Source organism: Siniperca chuatsi, linkage group LG4, assembly GCF_020085105.1.
Source record: "Siniperca chuatsi isolate FFG_IHB_CAS linkage group LG4, ASM2008510v1, whole genome shotgun sequence".
NCBI lineage: Eukaryota > Metazoa > Chordata > Actinopteri > Centrarchiformes > Sinipercidae > Siniperca > Siniperca chuatsi.
The window spans coordinates 11062002-11080221 of NC_058045.1; the positions used below are offsets into that span (position 1 = coordinate 11062002).

General features: G+C 42.1%; 1 protein-coding gene across 10 annotated transcripts in view; it reads left to right on the forward strand.

Moving 5' to 3' along the window:
- The window catches only part of megf11 (multiple EGF-like-domains 11), a 74266-nt gene that overhangs the window by 54111 nt on the left and 1935 nt on the right, over nt 1-18220 (forward strand). For 3 of the 10 annotated variants that reach the window (XM_044193978.1, XM_044193980.1, XM_044193982.1), the window contains 15 exons: nt 334-508; nt 4848-4968; nt 5830-5993; nt 6126-6228; nt 8890-9036; nt 10401-10535; nt 12876-13004; nt 13593-13721; nt 14336-14464; nt 14610-14738; nt 14842-15078; nt 15675-15841; nt 15939-16002; nt 17132-17176; nt 17877-18083. In XM_044193978.1, coding sequence (XP_044049913.1) covers nt 334-508; nt 4848-4968; nt 5830-5993; nt 6126-6228; nt 8890-9036; nt 10401-10535; nt 12876-13004; nt 13593-13721; nt 14336-14464; nt 14610-14738; nt 14842-15078; nt 15675-15841; nt 15939-16002; nt 17132-17176; nt 17877-18083 — 2081 coding nt within the window. The remainder of the gene's footprint in view (nt 1-333; nt 509-4847; nt 4969-5829; nt 5994-6125; nt 6229-8889; nt 9037-10400; nt 10536-12875; nt 13005-13592; nt 13722-14335; nt 14465-14609; nt 14739-14841; nt 15079-15674; nt 15842-15938; nt 16003-17131; nt 17177-17876; nt 18084-18220) is intronic. The other 7 variants (XM_044193979.1, XM_044193981.1, XM_044193983.1 and 4 more) reach the window with 5 other exon arrangements.

Here is an 18220-nt window from a genome sequence, read left to right on the forward strand (position 1 = left end):
CTTAGCCATGTCATCCAGTTAGCTTTTAATCGCGACCTTTGCTTCATTCATAATTTCTCAGCAGCATTCATAGTTAATGCAATGTTAATGCTCTGATTCCGGATGGAGTTGGGCACCGACCGTAGAAGTCATTACAGAACGAAGGAGAAAGGGGACACCTCATCTATCTGAAACAAGCACGTAGACACATAGATGGATGAATTGCTGTTGGCGCAGACTTCACACTTTGACCCTGCTCACGAATGAAGTGTTGATACTCTCAGAGCTGTGAAACTTTGCCTCACTCTTTTTCTTCCTGTTGTTGTCTCATCTTTCTTTCTCATTATGTTGTAGCTGCCACCCGCTTTCTGGTGAATGCACCTGCTCTGCGGGATGGACAGGGCTTTACTGTAATGAAACCTGCCCTCCTGGATACTATGGAGAGGGATGCATGCTGCCTTGCAGCTGCACCAACGGAGCTGACTGCCATCCTGTCACAGGTGCCTGTGTATGTGCCCCTGGGTTCATGGTGAGTATTACATCATATTGTACTTAGGTCATTGACTGCCATCATGGTAATGTTTTATCGTTATTTCAGATGTTATATGTTTTATTGTTATTTATTTTATTTTTATTTGACCTTTATTTGGTCTCATGAGATCTAAATCTCCTTTTGGATAGAGCCAACATGCCAAAATGCTAGCACAATTATGTTACACAAATCAACACAGAGCCAGAATTCACCGAAGGAAGAAGAGTAAGGAAAGGAGAAAGAAAAGAAAAAGAGGAAAACACATCGAAAACAAAAAAGGAAGAAAAATCATAAAACGCATTTAAAACACATTAAAACCCTCCAACATCAGTCTTTAAAATGTCCATGACTTTGTGTTTAAAATCATTAAACATGTTGCCATTTTGCTCTATTTTTTATTTAATCACTGCTGTAATTACAAAGTGTCAACTGGTAATGACGCTATTGGTTACATTAATTTTTCACAACTGCCATAGATTAATAGATTAATTCCGTGTAACCTTGCTCCTTGTAATCGTTGTTATACTTATGAAAATCTGTAGTTTCATTAAATAAAAATGATAAAAGGAGCTCCATGTAAGGGTCAGTATTGTGTCTATAACTCACACCACATGCTGTGAAATAATTCATCATTCTACTGTATGAGCTTTACTTGTGAAGGTTGTTGATTTGATTTATATTTCATGTTATTTGTGGCCGTAGTAAAATGTTTGCGTCATTGTGGTCGTAATGTTCTGGAAGTGGTCCCAATATTCCTTTAGAGGCTTTTTGTACACAGGCAGGCAGAAGCAAGGTGAGACATTTTATTATTGCCTTATTATGGATGTGCTCTATTGCACCACAAGAAATTCCTTGCTAAATGATTCATTGTCTGGTCCAGCCCGTTGCAGACGAATAATCAGTCGTGTGTATTTTACAAATACGGTTGATATGCCTTAACTTTTACTGTAGCATCAGAGAGACAAGTAGAGAGCAACCTTAGGTCTATATTCCTAGACCAACTGGGAGAAAATAGAATCTTTGACCTATATATGTTTCCGTTTTAGTTGTTTTTGTGCAGCCATATTGTCCCCTTTTACAACTGTCAAATTAGTTGGGTAACTTCAATCAAGTTTTCCGATTGTATTTCTTGTCTTGCAATCTGAAGTTACAGAGAAACAGCGACCGAGAGGGTACATTTCTGCCAACATTACATTTCAGTGGAAATTGCCTGTGTCTTACAGCGGGCCACTGTGGTGAATTGAGCTACCGAACGGGGCCACAGACTGTGTCTTAATTTGCTCCACCTGTTCTCTTCGACGGCTGCTGGGAAGGGCTGCCAGATCCATTAAACAGACCTAGAGGGCAGGAGCTGGATAGAAAAGGAGGCAGTCAGATGGGAACAGACACACCTCATATGGAGGATTGGTGTGTGTGTTTATGTGTGTGTTGGGGGGGTACTCGTGGTAATTTTTTGAAACTGTGAATAAAGCTGCTGCTGTGCAAACAAGACAGACAGTTTGTTAGAAAGGTAGAGCAGTGATCGCAGCTCTTACCTGTAAGTGTTTAACTTTTTGTCACATGCATGGCACATGATCATTATCATGCAGTGGGGCTTTTAAAATGTGGTTGATGATGGCATTGAGGCTATGATTGCTGATGAAGTCACTTCCCCAGGGGACAGCTGATAGGACTAAGCCTCCCTGCTGAATCTTTGTTCTGGAGTCCCATCAGGAGGCAAAGCAAGCAAAGTGTTAGAGCAGACTGAGATCCCGCACGCTTGATTTAGCTCTAGTAATTGGACATGCTCTTTTTGACTGGGACAAAGTGATTACATGTTACCTATTCAAGCAATGTCCCTTGCAATCTGCAGCATGTACTCACAGTAACATTTCTACCCTATGACTACAGTTTCTAAAGATTATGTTGATACTGCTGTATCTGAAATATGAATGCATTAGAAATGGATTCCAGTCTGCCTTTGTGGGTGGTGAAAACAAATCATTTTCCTATCTCTCAGGGCTTTCTAGCCTCATCAAAAGGTTCAGAGGTTCATTTTCTGTCTTGCTGCATGAATTTTAAACTGCAGTCACTCATCCAGCAGTTAGATGAACTGTTAAGGAGTGAGACTGATTGGTAATTAGTGGTGCCATTTGCATCTAGTCTCAATGGGTACCAGGCTGATCAATGTTGTGTCAGCGACACACTTTCTGGAAAAAATGCTCTCCAATTACATTAAGATATTAATAAGTATGAATTTAGTGCCTTGGCCAAGGACGACCTGGCTGCCTCAGCGGCTCAGGTCTGGTTGCTGCCTCCGTTGACTGTGTAGTTATGAAAGGTCCTGCTGCTCTCGTGCGATGGACTGACAGCCCATGTATTAATAATGATTCTCCACATACAGACTTCTATCCTTCGCAGCTCAGAAGGAATATGAATCAGGCGACTAATGAGAGAGCTGCCTTTCCCCTCTTGAGAGCAGACCAACCACTGGTCTCTGCGCCATGAGGGTGAAACCAAGTGGAATTTGACACAGCCGTGGATGCAGCAAAATCCATGTGGTCATTTGTGGTTGCATGACGTTTTATCCATGAGTCCAGTCACCAGTAAATTGCCTGTGCTCTGAAGACAGACTAAACGCCCCCACCCCCACCCCTCCAGCCCCCCCTGGCTGGTCGAACTTCTCTCTACACTTAACAACTGTAACTGAACTGCTATTGTTAGCAGTCTTGAAGCTGTCATTTTCAGTAGAACAAAGGTTATTGCAACCGATTGATAAAAATTTCATTCACAGACAGGCGCTTTTATCTGATGTACGGGGAGGAGAGATGTTTTAAGATGTGTGTTCTGCCCCTGGCGTCCACTGGCACATCTCCTCCTGCCTCCTGTTTAAACTGAGTTCAAAATGATAATGAGAGCAGTGAGCAGCCAGCAGTCCCCCAGTACTCTGGTGAGCGAAGCAAAAGCCACTCAGGACTCCTCTGGGCCACTAATTGGAACTCTAAATCATTGTGTCACCTGTCACTCAAGGCAGGGTTTTGAAGGGAGGGTGTGGGAATCCATAGACTGGTTGTAATCTCCATCTTAGGGAGGGATAAGTGGAGGTGGGCCGTGCTCAGCCTTTAAAGCAGAGAAATTCTAATGACGGCAGGCTGCAGAGGACATGGAAGGAGTTAAAGGCTGCACCAGCATGGCTGCTGGTCTCCCATTGGTGTGCTCATTAATAGTAGATTGAGAGTCGGCTGCAGTCTGTCAAGGATGCCTCCGGGATCCTGCTGTTACCCTGTCCACCCAGTTCACCATGGAGGTTATTTGTTTGGTTTTTGCATCAATCCCCTTTTCTCCCCAGTTTGGTTTTGTCAACGTATTGTCATTCTTACTACCGCTAATTCCCACTGTTGGTCTGAGGAGTGTGTGGACAGCCATGTGCTTCCTCTGATACACATGGTGTCGCCAGATGCTTCTGCAAAGAGCTTCACCAGGAGGTTTAAAATATTCTTCTCAGATGCTAACCCCTTTTGTGCAGGCACCTGAACCAGCCAGTAGGCTTCGCTAATTAGGGGACAAGGACATGATCCTCAAACACTGTCAGTTGTGTCCTTTGGGATGTAGGGACAAAATTAAGGGTTGAACTCCGGCCTTTGAGGTGGCGGGTGAGACTTTTGAGCACTGCAACACTGCACCCTGGAATTGAATCGCTCTTGTTGATCTCACTCACTTGTGTCTACAAAATCCCTGTATCACCTTGCAGTGTATGTTTTATAGATGCTTTTTCCAACAGGCATTTCACCAAGCAAGAACCACAACTTGAGTTTATGAAGAACAGAAATGGTTGTATTAATGAACCAAAGCTAGTTGAACAGAAGGGCAGATTTCATAATAGCTTGGATGGAGACGAATGGTTGAAGAGTCCGGATTCTCTGGCTTTGGAGTTCTGCCAGTCTCTCCACTGATGAAAGTGGAGACCCCCCATGAGACTAACCTAAAGGGAGAGAGAGATGGTTACAAAAGCGAAGCGTGGCTGGGAGTAGGTGCTCTATACTGTATAATGTGTGCATAATTGGAAGGTGGGAGACTATAGCTTGGGGGGATCAAGTGTGGTCCTTCCTCTTGAACTTCAATTACTATCATAAATCATTAAATTTTACAGTTACTTTGCTCCTCATTCATTATACAGATACAGTATGACTGGTCTAAATAAACAGTTCAGTAAGTTAAGGAGAAATGCAGTGAACCTTCCTTGTCTTTCTGTCTGCATCTGTTCAGACTATATTATTCCTATTTTAGGTCTGCCAGAGTCAGCATTTATTGCCATGCTGATTCTTTGCCTCATGACTTTGCATTATTTCTACCTCAGGGTGAGGACTGTGCTACAGTGTGTCTTCCTGGTCTATACGGACCAAGCTGCATGTCCACCTGCTCTTGCCATAATCACGCATCCTGCTCTCCGGTCGACGGCTCCTGTATCTGCAGGGAAGGTATAGTATAATTGACTCATGGTAAAGGTTCAGAGCAACTCTTGAGCTTTATAAGATGTACTACACTGACTGCATTGTATACTGTATGATCTGACAAGTCAGGTTCTTACATGGATGAACACTTGCACACATACAAACTGCAATTATGGTCTGAATTCTCTTGCATTCTGTGCTTGACAATGTATGACTAAAAACATAAAGTAGGTTCTTTTTGTATACATACTGTATTACACACAACTGTCCCCCTGCCCTTAATTTATTCTCTGCTTGCTATGTTAAGTTATCTTTTTAATGAATGATACATCATATAAGCTATTCTTTTTACTTATCCACTGGGAACAACAAATTCTGTGCAGAATTTTGTGCCAATCCATCTAGTAGATGTTGAGCTATTTCATTGGATAAGTGAAAACTTTGACCTGCTGGGGGCACTACAGAAATAAATCATGGGATCACCAAAGTCAGTAGGATTCATCCTCTGGGGAACATGAATGTCTGTATAAATGTAATCTTATTCCATCCAGTAGTTTTGAGATATTTCAGTCTAGTGGTGTGTGGACTCACCGACTGACTGACAGCCCGACATTGCCATCCCTAGAACCATGCACAACTACAAATAAACAGGATTTTTGCTAAACAGAAATTATTTTTTGCTTTCATATCCCTTCAATCATATCCCTTAAATCAATCCCTCAGATTTATCGTGAAGGTTCAACCCCAGGTTGGAAACCACTGTGCTATACAATTGTTGTGGTTGTTTATTTATGTAGAATTATAACTGTAATACACTGTAGCTGTATTCACAATACCTAATATAAATGTTAAAACAGTTCGATATGTCTCTGGTCTCTCTTACTCCAGGCTGGCAGGGGGTGGACTGCTCCATCCTTTGTTCCAGTGGTACGTGGGGTCTGGGCTGTAATCAAACATGTTTATGTGCCAATGGAGCTGCATGTGACCCTATAGATGGCATCTGTACATGTTCCCCTGGGTGGAGGGGAGAGCACTGCGACGAGTCCTGCCCTGTAAGTCTTTTAATTGAGAGGGTGCTGCAAAGAATCTTGTGGGTCTTCAACCTTTTGGAGTAACAATACAACTTGTAGTGTCTCATTGTGTAGAGTTCTAAAGGTATAACAGTGAGTTTTTATCGTTGTCAGGATGGCACCTATGGGTTGGAGTGTCGTGAGCGCTGTGACTGTAGCCATGCTGATGGCTGTGATCCAGAGAGTGGCTACTGCCGCTGCTACCCCGGCTGGACAGGTCAGTATTGCTTTCCGAGCAGACTGACATTAGGGGCAGAAATAACCTCTGAGAGCTAAACTGTATTTATTTAAGACATCAGATGCTAGTCAGACATACTTATTTACCAAAACAGGAAAATATGCTAGGGCATTCATGGTTTGTGTTTTACAGTATGTTTACAGAATGTCTAAGCAGTGTTTTGTTAATTAAATGTTCAATTTGTTTTGCCGCTGGGCCAGCGGGGAATGCGAATGAGAAATGTTGTGTGTAAATGAATTCTCTTGGCTCACATACTGGATGCCAGTATGCAATCGTGCTTATATTGCATCCATTATTGGTAATACGCAACATCTGAAGTGACTAACCAGATAAATATTTGGAGACGGAATCAAATCATTGGCCCAGAATGCTCTCACGAGTTTTGAACACAGGCTATGATATTTTCATTTTTGGCTTTGTTAATTATTTACAAGTTTACGTGAACATATGTCTGCTTTTTGTTTCTTGTCATTTCAAACATTTGCTTACACGGAAAGAGGTGGAGGTAGGAATGTGTGAATGTCACAGTAAGGGTGAGGATCATTATTCTCAAAAATGAAGCGTCGCATGTGAATGTCAAATACAGGGGCTAGCTGAGGACCTGGTCTCTGAGCCTGGGTGGAGAGGTGCAGTCAGGGAGGGAATAGATTCAGCAGGAAAGGTCAAGCCTGTGAGCTCTCAGCAGCCCACTGCATTCAGCCTCCTGAGCTTAGGGCATTTATTCTGGGAAGCAATGTGGGTTTTATTATCTGCAAGAACGGAGGCGGCAAAACGGGTCTCATGCTCTGAATCCTGCACAGGTCGGGACCATCTGTCAGCCTTAATTGAGTCACCAGGGTGCAGGGCTGGGGGCAGCGTGCAGCCCAGTGGGCCGGACAAACACACACACATACATACTTGAATTGTAGAGGCTTGACAATGGGCTCTCTGAAGGAAGGAGCACCTAGGGAGAGGAAGATGTGGGATTCGTCATAGGACTAAGTCGGGGGGGAATAAAATGGCTATTTTCATTATTTTTATAACACTGGAGCTATTTTTTGCTGTAAACCCCGTCATATCACTGAGCATGCTTGCTCTAGAGTTGGTATGGGATCCTACTTTGCTGTCAACTTGCTGTTTGTTTTATTGTGGGTTTTGCATAAACTGTCAAGAAGCTTGACTCAAGGAGTGTGTGCGTGTAAGTGGCTAAGTTGTCTTTGACCCACACAGTTGTTGCTGAACTGTCGTAAGCCTGACATCAGCCAAGAAAGATCTAAAAGAGAGCTGTAACTAGACACTTGAAGCAGGGGCTTCATCGTAGTCTATGTTAAATAGGACCTTTTATTGCTGAAGAGATTCCATGTCATAGAGCAGGTAATGTGAGTGTGTGTTTACATGCACTGAGAGAGAGAGGTTTGCTTTGCGCTGCTCACTCTGTACAAATTGGATAGTGGGACCTCTGGCGCTTCTCAGCAAAAAGCCTCCTTTTGAAGATACTTCAGTTCTGGCTTCTCTCACTCTTTCTTCTTCTCTCTCACTAGGCATCCAAAGCCCCTCTGTTTGTCACCATTAGACTGAAAAGTGTGGTTCTCTGTCCGCATTCATTTTCTAACAGTAAAGGCAGTCACAGTGTTTTTCTGCCTGGCCTAGCAGAACCTCAAACACACTTGCAGATGCCTTGCCCTCCTTTTGATGTCCATGGCTAGGCTTCTGACTGCTCTCACTGCTACCATGCCCCTTCCTCATCAGCACTAACATTTCCTCTCCTTTGCTCGTCTCCTCCATTCCAACCCTAAGGGGCTCTGGATACTGTATTACATTAGTCCCCAGAGTTTAGTCCAGGTTTAATTCAAAGGTACTGCACTAATGCTGCTTTAATGGCCACACCATTCTCAGATATTCTCACTCAAAGGAAATTTCAAATGAGACTTCGAACTAAGGGTTGGTGCTTGAAAGGTTGCAGAGTTTGTACGCGTGTGTCTGAGTATGTGACTAACTGTGTGTATGTGCCTGCATGTTTGCAGCAATATCTTTAATTTTATGAACATGCATGTACATACAGTACATGTGATTTTGACCCTTTTTTGAAGGCATGGATATGGCTGAGCTATAACGTCCTGCTTCGACGGATATGCTAATGCATTCATGTGCACAACGAGAGCCCTATATGGATGTAATGTTTTGCGTTTGTTGGTTGGAGCTGCACCAAACACACAGTGACACTTCCAGACTGTACTCTTGTAGCCTGAGTTCTTCCTTTTGGCTCTGTACACTACCCCGGCTCTGCTGAAAGAGAATGGGAGACAAGCTTGGCCTCTCTGGAGACCAAACCCTGTTAATCAACACAGTGCACTGGCAGGGAGCCCCAGTCAGATCAAAAATAAAATACATTTGGAAAGGAGAAACAGAGTCTGAAGGGATGAGCTGAACTAAAAAAAAAACACTATCCAAACTGCAGCTTCTTCATTTAGGACTAAAATCAATCAAGGATACAGCTGGATGAATAACCCTCCACAGATCCACTGTGATCAGGCATTGTGAATTCTGTCCATTGATAATGTGTTTTTACAGATGGCAGGCTATTTAGAATATTTCAGCATACCAGTCTTTGCCTTCTTAGTGTGCATTCGTTGAATATTTGTCATTGTAATGTGCCTGCAGGAATCCACTGCGATAATGTGTGCCCACAAGGCTTCTGGGGACCCAACTGTTCAGTCAGCTGCTCCTGTCAGAACGGAGGATCTTGCTCTCCAGAGGACGGCACATGTGTGTGTGCACCTGGATACAGAGGGACTTCCTGCAAAAGAAGTGAGCTTCCATCTCTTTCTCCAAGCAACCTCTCTTTATCCAAACCTTTAAGAAATAACAGCACGAGACTGAGAGCGGCACAGTAATAAACTCCATCACAGTGTTGACCTTGCTTTGATCTTTGAAAAATTGTTGAAGGGTGAGCCATCTGAGGAGAAGCACTTAGTTGTCGGTCATAACTGCTTGAGTGTAAACCCTTCATCACTGCTATCACTTAATCACAGTGTCTTTACCCCTACAGCACAAACACACACACACATAAACACACACACTCCTCACCCCCCTACCCTGTCCTCAACAACCAACTCACAGTGGGAGACTCACAGTCCTCGCCCAAGGCTCATCAGAGGGCGTGCTCACTGGGAGTGCTAGCTCTGGTTTCTGAACAGGGTCTGTCTGAGGCCGCTATCAAGTGATGAGCTTACTGATTGGGAATGAAATTCACAGTCACAAACCTGTAAACATCAATTTGAGTGGAATGTAAGAGAGAGACTTAAACAAGCTCTCTGTGTGTGTGTGTGTGTGTGTGTGTGTGTGTGTGTGTGTGTGTGTGTGTGTGTGTGTGTGTGTGTGTGAGTCAGTGTATGAGAGAGGAAATGATTACTCCTCCAAATTCAATGTTTACACAGATAATGTTTTCGTCAGGTGAAAACCTCATAACTGCAGTTTTGCTATTTTTCCTGTTGAAACTTTAATTGGAGGATTACATGCTTCTCCAGAGGCTGATAAAGGTGTATCACATCTGGTGAAATCAGGTCAAAACCAAATCAAAACCCTGGGGTAAACTTAACATTGCATGGTTGTCAAACAACAACCAAGGCTGTTTTTGTCAGTTCCTAAACGGTTTCTTATTTTGGTAATACCTGATTGTCTCCTGAGAATAGTGATATTGGAGTAGGAATCTTCGCAAACCACCGGCTATGATGGTTGCACTGTTAATGCTCTTTGTATAAAATGTTAGCATAATTACCTTAATACTACCTTGAATATCTCCTAATGGTCCACATTCTATCAATAAAATCTGCATTATCAACGCACGTTTGTGTGTTTCCTGACATTTATAGATCATCAAGCTGCTCTCAAGACTTTACATAAAACAGACTTTCACGATTCTCTTAACTCTTTTACTATTCCATCTCTGGCAGCAGATGAAATGGGAGTGATTACAATAAAGACAGACTTTTCTGCTTTCCCCTTGCCTTTGCTGTCTCTCCCCATCTTTTCTGTTTTAATTCTTCCAGATTTTTCTGTACTGCCTTGATCAGTCTTGTCATTCCCTGTTTCATTATTATATATACATCTTGTTCCATCCAACATTGTCGACTGATTCTCTCTCCTCTCCTGCCACGCTCTGCCAACTGCAGTCTGCTCTCCGGGGTTCTACGGACACCGTTGCAGCCAGTCATGTCCGCAGTGTGTGCACAGCACTGGGCCGTGCCATCATGTCACGGGGCACTGTGAGTGCCTGTCTGGCTTCTCTGGCTCTCTGTGCAACCAAGGCAAGTAGCCTTCTGTGTCCCTTTGACCTTTTCCCGCTGTTTCACTTACTGTCAGATTCATTCACTGTGAAGTTTTAGTCATTGCTTTTAGAAAATGGTAAGTACAGTTTATATCTGAAAATGCCCTGGCCTTTTGTCTTGACAGGAAATACAAAAATCTGTATTTAGATGGTTAGGAAATAAGATTGATTATAAAAAAAAGTAAGACAATAGTGTATAATACATTAGAGTACAGTATTAAAAGTTATTATGTACTCATACCTACGATATCTCATAATATTTTAGGGTTCATTTTTATGACAAATAAACTCCTTCTGTCGCTGCATTTTGTGAGTACACCTGTACGTTTCCTACAGTCCTTGCTGTGCTCAGTGGCTCTAATAAAATCAACGAATGACCTGCTGCCTCTCCCACTGGCATCACTGGCTGAAACTTTGAATAATGGCTATTATCAGTGCACCCCAGACCAAAAAGAAAAAAAGAATCAACCTTGAACAGGATCCTGAATATTGCTGAGACCCACTTTTTTAGACAAAGAATACGTCAAGTAAATGTTGCTGTCCCTCTGCCTAATTCTGCAAAGAGAGCAGCATGTAAATTGTTTTTCACAAATGGACAAAGAAGCAACACGTGCAGGTCTCTTCTTCTTGTTAAATTTAACTTGAAGGAAACCAAGCAAACTTTTTCTTTGTGTATTGCTTCAAAGATGTTTTGTGAATCACACAGGAAGATCTTGTTGACAGAAAACATCAGACAAAAGTTTGCAGCCTGTGTCTTACTTCCATACAGTTATTTATATGTGATATGTTAGATGTGTTTGAGTAGGATTTTGCACTTGTAGAAATCATAAGTAATTTTAGCACATCTATGTCTTTCTGAGCCAATGTACATTTTAAATTTTGTTTTAAGTGTTAGAATATTTATAATTACCATATAATGTGTTGACAATATGTATGTATTACTTATAAAATAAATATGACTGTCTTATGTATGTCAGGTGAATTAAAGCCACAAACATTTAAAAGGAAACTTGTAAAGCAATTGCATGTAAAATGGCAGCTACATGTCAAATATTCTTTATTTTATTTAAGTTAAAACTCTGTTGTAGTTTTTTGTCCCCTCACTCTCCTTCTATTCAATAGCTAAATGTTAACGGTTTGTCCAATATCGACTTGTGTGTGACAAACAGTTTATGTGACCAAAGGTATTTGTCAGTTGCTATAAAGTGCAGTAGAAATCTGCTCTCCATCACTGTGTTGAGAAAAGACACCTACATACAAATGTACTGTAGATTTTACTTCTAATAATTTACCATCTTTTAATAAATTACAGAAAGGCAGTGGGGAATTTTTGAATTCTCTTTCATGGCTTTGAGCAATGTCTTACAAATAAAAGTTTAATAGGTTAGCTTAAAGGAAGAGGAAAAAGAAAAAACGAGAGACGGTCCTAATTTGTCAGACTGTAATTACTGGTGAGCAGGCTTTAGGCCGCGAGGGACGAAGGTGGCCAACAACATGCACATTCTCCTCTTATTGAGCCCCGTTGGCGTCCTCACTTGTCCCCTGTCCAGCACATAAAGTCCCAGCCTAATGAAGCTCTCCCGGTGTGTTGAGGGTTGAATCCCAAAAGCGGCAGTATGGGGGAGCCAACCTCATGGCCTAATGACATCCTGCTTGAAAAGAGCTCTCAAGAAGATGGGAAAGCCAGTTGAAATGTAATCATTAAAATTACCCCACATGAAAATGAGTCAGACCCATCTCTTTCACAGCCAGCCACCTTATCTGATATATCTAACATTGGGCTATTCTCTTTATATGAGGACTTTGATGTATCTGCTGATGCCGCAGCTGTGCCCTGATCCTGATGGTTAGATACACCTTGGTTCAATTTGTCTCACGGTCTAACAAGAAAACACAATGGAGGTTTCATTGGAAATGACATATTTTATTGAAGAGTGCCGGAGAGCATTGAAATATTAATTTCATAAAAAATGTATACAGTGGTCTGTGTACAAGGTCTATTTTAATTCTGTGGCACATCACTCATTCCACTCTTGTGAGTGGAAATGGGGCAGTTGTGCCACTGGGGGCAGTGACTAACTCCTCCTTTTGTTTAAACAGATCACTTTACTTCATGTCCACTCAAATAGAACAATATCATCCATTAGAGGGATATGTTTACACAACCTTTCACAGAATGAGTTTGTTTGTATAAATGTGCTCACAATAATGTGTCCAAGTTTAATGTCATAATGTTAATGGATTTTACTAGTCTTTGCATGTAAGCGATAATATGCAGATCAGGGGTGTTTTGTAAAATCATGTTTTTTGTGTTTTGCAGTCTGTCCGAGCGGCAGGTATGGAAGGGCCTGCGCTGAGATCTGCCTCTGTACCAACAATGGCACCTGCAACCCAATCGATGGTTCCTGCCAATGCTTCCCTGGTTGGATAGGAGAGGATTGCTCTCAGGGTATGACTTCTCTCCTTCATCCTTGTGTTTCATTTGCTTATTTTCTCTGATTGTCCCCTCTCATTGTCTGTCTCCACTCTTAATTTCCCCCTCACATTTACCTTCATACACATTAATCATTTTCATGACCCTACACATTCCAAAAATTACCCTCGGCCCCAGCTGATGTAAAACAGATAGCTTGCTTAAATGATTGTTGTAATACATTATGCTCTTTGATTTACAGCACTGCAGGCCAAAGATCACTAGCAGAGATTTGAGCCGCCATGCCATGGGAAATTGATATAAGTACAAATAACTTATGATCAGATAGATGTTATATTAGCAGTGCTTTACTTTGGGTTATTCAACCTGATGCATATGTCTGCTCATAAACTACAAATGATGGGCTTGTGGAGGGTAAAGATCACATTGGGTTTTCTGCAAGGATCTGTGTTAAAATACTGTGGAATATTTCTATATGTGGAGAATATTTAGGCATTTCCTCAAACATATGTGTTATGTGCTTCATATATGCATGCATAGGACATACAGTGTGTGTGAGAGGGTGTGTGACCATGAGCTTGACTGTGTCTCTGGCGTCTGCAGCCTGTCCCTCTGGGCACTGGGGCCCTGATTGTCTCAACTCGTGTAACTGTCACAACGGAGCCCAGTGCAGTGCCTATGATGGGGAGTGCAGGTGCAGCCCCGGCTGGACCGGACTCTACTGCACACAGCGTGAGTCTCTCCCTTCCAGTTAGTAGACACACAGTGTCATCTACTGGTAGTCCAGCAGAACTGCAGCAGATGACAAGTGAGAAACGCATATTTTTAGAGACAACTGAGCAACTGGATGATATTAGGTTTTCAGGTTTTTAGAGAGAGCAACATCAAAATAACACTAATGGCCACTTCATTAATTTGCTATTTATACATTCCAGTCATTCACCCAGGTATAGTGCAGATCAGCAACATCAGTCCACTAATTTGTATTCCATTATCTATTACTGCCAGGGTTTTATTCAGTCTTTGTGGTGTGATGCTCCTGCTCTTTTGCATGGAAATGGGATTTGATTTAACTGTTTTATTTTCCTTTTTTCTCACATACATTCTTACTATTGCCAGTTGTCCACCTCATGTTATCACCTTATGTTAACAGCATAACCAGATTTTCTGCTGAAGCATGAAATGTTTCATTTCCATTCATTGACATTGTCCCTTATTGAGTATGCTGCAGAGACATTGAATGGTATTGATTTCCCTGTTCCCCTGCAATTTGACCTTGACTCTTTATGTTATCTTCCCTTCTCTTTGTTTTCTCCACCCCAACATTTTATACATCTCTGTCCCAGGCTGTCCTTCAGGGTTCTATGGCAGGGACTGCTCTGAAGTCTGTCGCTGCCAAAATGGCGCAGACTGTGACCACATCACTGGCCAGTGTGCTTGCAGAACAGGCTTCATTGGGATGAGCTGTGAGCAGAGTTGAGTAGGCCCAGCACATTTTAGCTCTGAGCAAAATTACCCTGTGGATGAGTGTGGTTGTGTGTGTTCTATAAACACTTTGGCTCCCACTCTCTAAGTGCTTTAATTTTGATGGATGTAGTAATGCACCTCTCTCCCATGCAGAGTGTCTTGCTGGTACATTTGGATATGGTTGCCAGCAGCTGTGTGAGTGCCTGAACAATGCTACCTGTGACTATGTGACTGGAACATGCTACTGCAGCCCTGGATATAAAGGCATCCGCTGTGATCAAGGTGAGAGGCCATCAAGATGATCGAGGCTCTCCACTATATTATCACTCAAACACAGATGTGTACACACTGTTTGAACAACTCACTTTCTGTGTTTTCTCTGTAGCAGCTCTGATGATGGAGGAGCTGAATCCATATACCAAGATTAGCCCAGCACGAGGCTCGGAGCGTCAGTCTGCAGGGGCTGTCATGGGCGTCATATTTCTCCTACTCATCATCATGGCCATGCTCAGTCTGTTTGTGTGGTACAGACAGAGGCAGAGGGACAAAGGCCATGAGATCCAGCCCAGTGTGTCCTATACACAGGCAATGCATATCACCAACACTGACTATTCTCTGTCTGGTAAGATATTTTGGAGACCACTCAAAATATTTGCTTACTATGGACAAATGTTCCGTAGACTACTACGATGGACAAATGTAGAGCTGTAATGATCAGTCAATTAATCAATTAGTCGGTCAAAGAAAAAAAAATAATTGGAAACAATTTTGATAATCAATTAATCATTTCAGTCATTTCTCAAGCAAAAACAATTTCCTGTTTCCAGCTTCTCAAAGCTTTCTGCTTTTCTTTATACGATAGTAAACTGAATATCTTTGGGTTTTGGACTGTTGGCTGGTCAAAACAAGCATTTTGATGGTCTGGGGAATTGATAGGGTCTTTTTTCACTATTTTTTGACATTTTTTAGACTAAACAATTAATCAATTAATCGAGAGAATAATCAGCAGATTAATTAGTTAGTTAGTTACAGCCCTGATGCTACATATTGTGCATTTGTCCATCAATTAGACATATTCTGATTAAACTTGACTTGGGCAAAAACAGGCATAATGTTAAAATCTTCATGCATATTATTACTTTGAACATAGACAAAAATACTAACACTCATGTACTTATTTAGTTTTTAAACCCCTCAACCTGTTGTTTAAACCCTCAGAGTGTGGAAGCACTGTAGCAATGAGGACCAGCGCTGCTGAGGTCAATCAGAGCCAGAGCAGCAGCAGCGGTGGCCAGTGCTTCTCCAACCCCAGTTACCACACTGTGGCACAGTGTAATGTTGTCTCAACCATCTCCAGCAACCTGGATGGCACTCTGACCCTCAAAGTATGGCCATTCTCCATGTGTATTCACATACAATTTAATTTCCCAGTAACATACTATAGTATAAAAGCAACACCAAACTGTGGTTTTCCTTCCACAGTCAAGCACCCTGAAAAGCAGGACTGGCTCAGAATGGAGAGCCTACTGCAACCTCAATGACCTAGGTCGGTTTTCCTCTTTCTTACCATGACACACCACATACATCCTGAATTTTTGGACTTTGTAGAGTTGTTGCTTCAAGGGTAAAGACACATGTGTCGTTAGTACAGACCTCATATAGGCACCACCCTGGACACAGCTAACCTGCTGTGAATGAAGATGAACCAGGGGTTTCTTGTTAGACATAACCTTTGCTCTGATTTTGATAAGATATGCGGGTGGCACAAAGAAAGCAGTGGTGTGGAGTTCAATAGGGGTCACTGTGAGCTCATTAGTCCACTTTCACTTCCCCCCAGTGGCACATTTCTCTATGATGGCTTACACTCGGTCAGATACTGCACTCTTGGGCTCTGAATTATAGAAAATTACGCGTGACAGAAAAATTACTCGATAACTTACTGTAAATCTCTGGTTCAAATAGCTCCCTATTAGCTTTTATAAGCAGTACCGAAACATTTAATAAATGGTTTATAAAACACTATAATGAAGTTTTGAGCAGTGTTTATTAATGTATTTGTCAATAACTATAACTCCTCATGTGGGCACCCATAAGTTAGGGCTGGTGTATAAACAGATAATGAATGGCAATATAGGAAAATAAACCACTTATTAAATATTTATATAGTGTTTATTTGGTTACAGTAAAGTGTTACTGAGATTAAATATTAAATATGGTTATATATTAAATGGTTGGTGGTGATACAAACTGAAAGAGATTGTAAGTACTGAAAACTGTGCTTGTGTATGGATTACAGGCTCATTATTGCTAAGCGACATGCAAGAATCTAAATAGCTATGATTCATTCTTTGTCATGGTTGACTTAAAAATCTCGGTCTGCACATTTTCATTTTTCACTGGTGTAGCCTTACACAGGCTTGTCTTCTCCCCATGATGTGTTGTTGTTTGGCAAATATCCAATTATGACCACAGTTGATTATGTAAGCTTGTAAACCTTGAGGGAATGTGATAGCATGCGGGTGAAACATTCAGTAAGTCCTCGCGTTCACATTCCTCATATTCTTCTAAAAAAGACATACTACATAGTATTTTAATGAGATATTTCCTGTCAACCTTCACACATTGGGGGAATTCATATTTGATGTTTGACTTTTATGATTTGATATTTGTTGCAGATATTCGACAGGGGGAGACGCCGACACAAAGAGGCTCCCGAAAAGGTAAATAATTTAATTGTAGTAACAGTGTGTGTGTGTGTGTGTGTGTTGCGTGTGCTACGTGTGTGTATGCAGACATACTGCATGTGGAATCCTGTTCAGCTTCACCAGCACCAATATTACAAAACCATTTTATGTATCAATTTCCCCATTTGGTTCTATTCCCCCCTTGGACTGCTATTTCTCTGACCCAAAATCCCATATCCTTATATTCTCCATGATTTATCTTAAAACTCTCTGCACTTTGGACAAGATCATGGTGGGCTGAGGTTTTGTTCCAACGGTAATTGCTCTCTGTGGCTCAGTGCCCGATACGTCATTTTGTCTCCCACACTGTGTAGTCAGTGGTGAATGTGAGGGACCCAGGGGTGTGAAGAGTGGTCTGAAGGAGCTTTGCTGCGGTCTCTAATGAGGCTTCTTATCAGACTGATGAGACTGTTATGGATGAGATGAGCCTTCCACTCTCTCCCCTTTGTACTCTGATTACTATATACCACCATTAGCCACCTGTCTGAGACAAAAGAAGTACAACTTCTTCAGAATGGCAACAATTTTCATTGCCATTCTCCTGGCCACACTCTGATGTCTATTTAAATTTTAGTAGTAATATCAGAGTCTAGCATTAATACCACTGCTATAAGTCAGAGACAGTCTTATCATCTTTGTTGATGCTGAATATGTCCTTGTCTCACGGTCACTGCAGATTACATCAAGGGCTCCATGTGCAGCAACAGCTCCTGCTCCCTGAATAGTGAGAATCCATACGCCACCATTAGAGACCCACCAGGGCTGGCTTGCAAGCACACAGAGAGCAGCTATGTGGAGATGAAGTCCCCCTCCCACCGTGAAGTGCCCTTTGGAGGCACTGCCACCCTCCTGGGCAGTGCGAGCAGGAATGTCTATGATGTTGGTGAGTGCGTTGTTGCTCTGGTGTGTGGAGCTCAGCAGGGTCCTGCAGCTTATGGCCTCTCTGCTCATGTCCCCTGCTGTGAGTCTGTATAGACTTTGTCTTGATGAGAGGAAATGTTTGTGTTGCATGCACATCTC